Raw genomic sequence first — 6,665 nt, 5'->3', positions numbered from 1 at the left:
AAACTCAATCATAGAGTGGGTTTTTGATTTTTTACATTTAGAGACAGCTGCTTTTACTCTCTGCTTGTTTAGTGGGTTCTTACTAGCCTTTTTAGAACCAGGGTTTCTTGTTATTACCCCTGTTTTAGGTAGGAGTGTTTTTTATTTTAAACTCTCCTTTTCTGGTGTTTCTTTTGGTGGAATCAGTAAACATTTCGCATGCCTGGCTTTGAACTCCACATGTTTTTGTGGACTTCAAAGCAGCAGCGAATGTCTTTTGTTTTAGTGGTGCACTTGAAGTGACCATTCAGCGCGCCTCTGGGTAAGGTAAGTTGTTTACTGTTTTCACCCATTGTATCTCCTTTTCTCTTTGCCATGCAGGGCTCATTTTCGAGAGTAAGAAGGATGGGCATCTTTGCAGTTAACGCAGCATGGGGTACTGGTACACTCGGTACTCTCGTGACCTTCAGTCCCACACTGTGCACATACGCTCTTTCCACGACAGGATGTCTGTGAATGTCCAAACCGCTGGCATTTGAAACAACGCAGCGGATTTGGAACGTACGGACGGACAGGGCAGCGCAGATAACCTGCTGTAATAAAAGATGGCAATGTCGGCTTGTTAAAGGTGAGGATTAAATGTTTAGTTGGTATTAACTTGCCATCCCGACGAATGGAGATACGTCGGACAGCAGTAACACCTTGGTCTGAAAGGCCAATCTGAATATCTGATTCATCTTCAGACATCAGATCAAACTCAGATATCACACCACGTGAAGAGTTCAAACTTCCATGTGGTGTGACAGTGACTTCAATGTCTCCCAATTTCTTTGCAGCTAGAAGTTTTGCCGACTGTTGAGGTGAGGCAGTTTCTACAAGTAGGTCTCCTGACCTCAGTTTTTGTGTTTTTTTCAGGTGTCCGATCGTTGATTCAAATAACTTCTGAATCAAAAAAGGGGAGCATTTTGACAAAGGTTTTTCTCCAGTAGCATGCACTATTAAGTAGGATGGCTGACTGGCAGTGTTTTCTGGCTTGTCTTTATTTTTTGAAAATTTAGGATCCATGATTAAATAATAATATTTCAGCTCCTAGTGACCCCACCCACCATGGGGCCCAACAAGGAAATGCCGTCACATGGGAAACTCCCATAGACCGTCACACCAATGTTTTCCAGGAGCTATACCCTCACAATGCAGTCAGGAAGAGCACATCTTGTCTAACGTGTCTGCCTGGTCTGCATCGATCAGTTGACACCAAACCGAAGTCTACAATGACTCAACGACCAGCCGATTGACTCAAATGGAGCCTGATTTGAGCCTCCCGTTTATCCAAAGCAAGGGCCAAAGCAGTGTGTTGGGGACGATGTGTTGCCCCTCAACTACCAGGATCCCCCTTTCCGGCATACGAAACACCATGCACGGCAAACACGTAGGTAGGCGTTCAGATCCCAGGGATGGTAAAGAAGAGTTACTAAACCATCTCTGGGAGGTCCCCTCACCACAGACAGGAACCCACATCGAGGGGCAGTATATATTGGAATTAGATTCTTGTCACAATGTTGAATTTCTGCGAAGTGCTGTCTGTAGACATAGTCTGGGGTGAATTCCTTAGGAAATTGCTTTGAGCTAAGCTCAACATTTAGCACAGAAGATGACCAAGGTGATATACTATAAATCTCCAGCTGTGAAATGTTGCCTGTGTTCAGATCAATCCTGCTGCTCACATTCTCCATTCTTATGGCGAATGCAGGAACACAACTTGGGCAAGCTTCAAATAACCTTTTCAGCTGAGTATCTAATACTGTACAATCAACTAAAGGTTTAGTAAGGGATTTTTGTTTTAAATAATAAAAAAAAACAACTGTTCTCTCCTGAGAGATAATGGAGGCTCATAAGCATCCACATACGAACTTTGGACAGGAAAAGTTCGAAAAGCACCAGTGCACAAGCGCAGTGCTTGATGATCAATTGGATCCAGCATCCGAAGAGTAGATTCTCGCGCAGAGCCATAAACAATGGAACTGTAATCCAGCTTAGAGCGAAAAAGGACCCTATAAATCCTGAGCATAAAAACTTCGTCTGCTCCCCAGGATGAGCAGCATAGTACCTTTAAAAGGTTTAAAGATTTTAGGCATCTACTCTTCAAGTTGCGCAAGTGTGGCAAGAATGTCAGTATTTGGTCAAGAGAAACACCCAAAAACTTAGCTTCATTCACCATTGAAATTTTATCCCCATTTAGGTAAATTTCCAAATCCAGGTGCAAACCACGCCTTCGGCAAAAGTGAATGCACGAGGTCTTCTCTATGTTGAAACTAAAACCATTGGTCTTGGACCAATTGTCTATGCGATTTAGGGAGGTTTGCAGTTGTCTCTCGATAAATCTCATATTACTAGACTGGCAGGAAATCTGAAAGTCATCCACATACAGAGAGTGTTTCACACTGGGAGGAAGACAGTTACTTATGCTGTTGATTTTGATTAGGAACAGAGTCACACTCGAAATAGAACCTTGAGGAACACCTTCTACTTGTGAAAAGAACCTAGATAAGGTGTTGCCCATCCTGACGTGAAATCTACGATTCTGTAAAAAGTTTTTTATAAACATTGGCAAATTACCCCGCAATCCGAATTGGTACAGATCACGGAGTATCCCATAACGCCAACAGCGATCATAGGCCTTCTCTATATCAAAAAACACAGACACTAAGTGCAGTCGTCTAACAAACACTTCGCGAATAGATGTTTCAAGGTTTACTAAGTTATCAGTGGTACTTCCGTTCCTACGAAAACCACTCTAATGTGGAGAAAAGTATTCCTTTTTCTCTAAGAGATACATTAGACGTCTGTTTACAATTCTCTCAAATAGTTCACAGAGACAACTCGTCAAAGAGATTGGTCTATAATTAGAGGGATTCTTGCGGTTTTTACCTAGCTTGGGAATGGGAACAATGATAGATAGCCTCCAAGAGTCGGGAAAAGTATGTTCTCTCCATATTCTGTTAAACAGATTTAAAAGATTACGAAGGGAATTGTTTGACAGATTTTTAATCATGCTGTAATAAATTTTATCTGGGCCTACAGCACTATTCCCTGAGCAAGAGATCGTCGTATAAAGTTTTATGCTCGTAAATGGCACATTATATTCCTCATTTGATGAGGAGTCAAAATTTAAACACTGTTTTTCACTTTGGGTTTTATAAGCCTGAAAATTCCTAGTAAACATTACATTGCTGGATGAAGAAGAAAATGTTTCACCCAACAAATTGGCAATACCCCGTATATCGCTGATTATTGTGCCATTATTTTCCAGCATCAACAGAGAGTGGGAAGCATATTTCCCATTAATTTTATGGATTTTATCCCAGACTACTTTTGAGCTAGTGGAAGATGTTATACTAGAGACATACTTCCTCCAAGAATCCCTTTGGCTTTGCCTTCTTATTCTTCTGGCATTTGCCTTTGCTTTTTGAAAAGCAACAAAATTTCTAGCAGTGGGGTATCTTCTGAAAATCAACCATGCTTTCTTTTGGGCTTTAAATACTGCCTCACAATTCTGGTTCCACCATGGTTTAGGATGTTTTGGATATCTAGTTGATGTCTTCCCCATTGTTTTTTCAGCTGTCTCAATAATACTGCGTGAACACTTCAATATCAGCAATATTCACCATATCCTCCGTTATGTTGGCCATAGAAGAAAAAACAGGCCAATCAATTGTTTCCAATTTCCAGCGTGGTGGACGGGCTGTTTCGCAGCTTTCTCTGCCTTGATATTTTAGAAATATTGGGAAGTGGTCACTGGAAAGTGGATTAGATCCAACCTCCCATGTAAACGCTGAAAATAGGTTCGGGGTTGCTAGTGATAGATCAATGGCAGTGAATGTTCTTGTTGGGGCATGGAAGTATGTCACTTCTCCTGTATTAAATAAATATAACTGCTGATTGCCTATGAACCTTTCAATGGTCCTGCCTCGACGGTTAATGTCGGGACTGCCCCACATTGGATTGTGACCATTGAAATCACCTAGTAAAACAAATGGAGTAGGCAACTGTTCAACCAAAGCATCCAATTCATCTTCGTTGACTCTGACATCTGGNGTTGGTTGGTTGGTTTTTGTTTTTTGGCACAAGAGCCGTATAGGCCATGCTGCGCCAAGGCAAATGGTTAAAAAAATTTTAAGCATAATAAATAAATAAATAAACAACAACAACGAAAATAAATATACACATATTAAGTACAAACGAAAAACAACATGCAAAAATGAAATAAATATATAAATAAATAATTGATTAATTAAATTTCTTTATACAAATTAATGACTTTTAAAAAGTCCAATACATTATAATGATTTGGTCTCTGGCCCAGAATATCTTTGAAAGTTGCATTTCCAAAATGCTGTCTACGACTGATCTCAAAGGCAGAGCAGTTGAGCAGTATGTGTTTAACACTTAGTAAGCAGTTGCAATACTGGCATACTGGTTGCTCTTCACCCTTCAAAAGGTATTGATGAGTCAACCGAGTATGTCCAATCCTCAGACGAGTAAAAATAACCTCAGATCTCCTGTCGTAAAATTGCTTATGTGTCAAATTTTCTATCATAGGTTTGATCTCATGTAGTTTATTGTGGACTTGTGCATTCCACATATTTTGCCATCTCGCCGCTAGTCGTTTCTAAACGACTAGCTTCAAATCACCTCCTTCAATATGCATTGTATGCTGTGGAAGACTAGCTGACTTTGCAGCTGCATCAGCTTCTTCATTTCCTCTTATACCTACATAGCCTGGGAACCAACAAAATTTTATAGAGAAATTCCTTGCAAGAAGATGGCAAAACAGTTTACGAATTTCAATCACTATGGAGTGAAAACTAGGTTCACATGAAATCAAAGCCTGAAGAGAACTAACTGAGTCAGTGTAAATCACGCAACCACTATGACCTTTTCTAAATACATAATTTAAAGCAAAATAAATAGCCAGCAGCTCTGCAGTAAAAACAGATGAATTCGATTCAATTTGTTCTGCCACAATTTCATCCTGACAAACAAAGGCTGAGCCAACATATTCATCCGATTTAGAACCGTCGGTATAAATAGGAACCAAATTCCTGTCAATCTGTTGGATTTCTGCAAAGTGCTGTATGTAGATATAGTCTGGAGTAAATTCCTTAGAAAACTGCTTTAAGCTAAAGTCAACATTTATCTCAGGAGTTGACCAAGGTGGTATATTATCAACCCGAGCCTGTGAAATGTTGCTTGTATTCAGGTCAATCGTGCTGCTTACATTCTCCATTCTTACAACAAATGTAGGGACACTACATAAGCGAGCTTCAAATAACCTTTTCAACTGAGTATCTGATACTGTACAATCAACTGAAAATTTAGTATGAGATTTCTGTTTTATATAATAAAAAGAGACAACTGTTCTCTCCTGAGAGACAGTGGTGGCTCATAAGCATCCACATACAAACTTTGTACAGGAAAAGTTCGAAATGCACCAGTGCACAAACGCAAAGCTGCATGGTGGATTGGATCCAGCATCCGAAGAGTAGATTCTCGCGCAGAGCCGTAAACAATGCATCCGTAGTCCAGCTTAGAGCAAACAAGGGCCCTATAAATCCTGAGCATAGAAACTTTGTCTGCTCCCCAGGATGAGCAGCGTAATACCTTTAAAAGGTTTAGATATTTTAAACATCTACTCTTCAGGTTGCGCAAGTGTGGCAAGAATGTCAGATTTTGGTAAAAACAAACACCCAAAAACTTAGCCTCATTCACAATTGGAATTTAAATGCCATTTAAATAAATTTCAAAATCCAGGTGCAAACCATGCCTTCGGCAAAAGTGAATGCACGAGGTCTTCTCTATGTTGAAACTAAAACCATTGGTCTTGGACCAATTGTCTATGCGATTTAGGGATGTTTGCAGTTGTCTCTTAATAAAACTCATGTTGCTAGACTGGCAGGAGATCTGAAAGTCATCCACATACAAAGAGTGTTTCACACTGGGAGGAAGACAGTTAGCTATGCTGATAATTTTAATTAGGAACAGAGTCACACTCAAAATACATCCTTGAGGAACCTCTTCTTCTTGGACAAAACACCTAGATAGTGTGTTGCCCATCCTAACTTGGAATCTTCGATTCTGCAAAAAGTTTTTTATAAAAACTGGCAAATTACCCCGCAGTCCGAATTCATGTAAATCACAAAGTATTCCGTAACGCCAGCAGCGATCATAGGCCTTTTCTATATCAAAGAAAACAGACACTAAGTGCAGTCGTCTAACAAACTCTTCGCGTATGAATATTTCAAGTTTTACTAAATTGTCCGTGGTACTTCTGTTCCTATGAAATCCACTCTGATGTGGTGAAAAGTATTCTTTTCCTCTAGGAGGAACATCAGGCGTCTGTTTACCATCCTCTCAAAGAGTTTACAGAGGCAACTTGTTAAAGAGATTGGTCTGTAATTAGAGAGATTCTTGTGATCTTTACCAGGTTTGAAAATGGGGATAATGATAGATAGTCTCCAAGAGTCAGGAAAAGTATTTTCTGTCCATATTCTGTTAAACAGATGCAGGAGATTACAAAGAGAATTGTTCGAAAGATTTTTAATCATGCTGTAGTGGATTTTATCCGGGCCTACAGCACTGGGGAGAGAGGAGGAGGAACGAGATTGTGTCATAGCGGGATTGTTTCT

General features: G+C 40.0%; 1 protein-coding gene across 1 annotated transcript; it reads right to left on the bottom strand.

The window, feature by feature from the left end:
* Nucleotides 1-220: 220 nt before the first annotated feature.
* On the bottom strand, nt 221-1,059 carry LOC111613118. Its single transcript, XM_023354440.1, has one exon. The coding sequence runs from the start codon at nt 1,042-1,044 to the stop codon at nt 364-366; it is 681 nt and encodes a 226-aa protein (XP_023210208.1). The 5' UTR covers nt 1,045-1,059; the 3' UTR covers nt 221-363.
* Between the last annotated feature and the right edge of the window lie 5,606 nt (nt 1,060-6,665).

Source organism: Centruroides sculpturatus, unplaced genomic scaffold (assembly GCF_000671375.1).
Source record: "Centruroides sculpturatus isolate CEXI.00-Female unplaced genomic scaffold, Cexi_2.0 scaffold1872, whole genome shotgun sequence".
Taxonomy (NCBI): Eukaryota; Metazoa; Arthropoda; class Arachnida; order Scorpiones; family Buthidae; genus Centruroides; species Centruroides sculpturatus.
This window is presented reverse-complemented; position numbering and strand designations above follow the sequence as displayed.

What these genes read in the sequence shown, in the direction of transcription:
- LOC111613118 (XM_023354440.1), bottom strand. Translation starts at nt 1,044, where the DNA reads ATGGATCCTAAATTTTCAAAAAATAAAGACAAGCCAGAAAACACTGCC.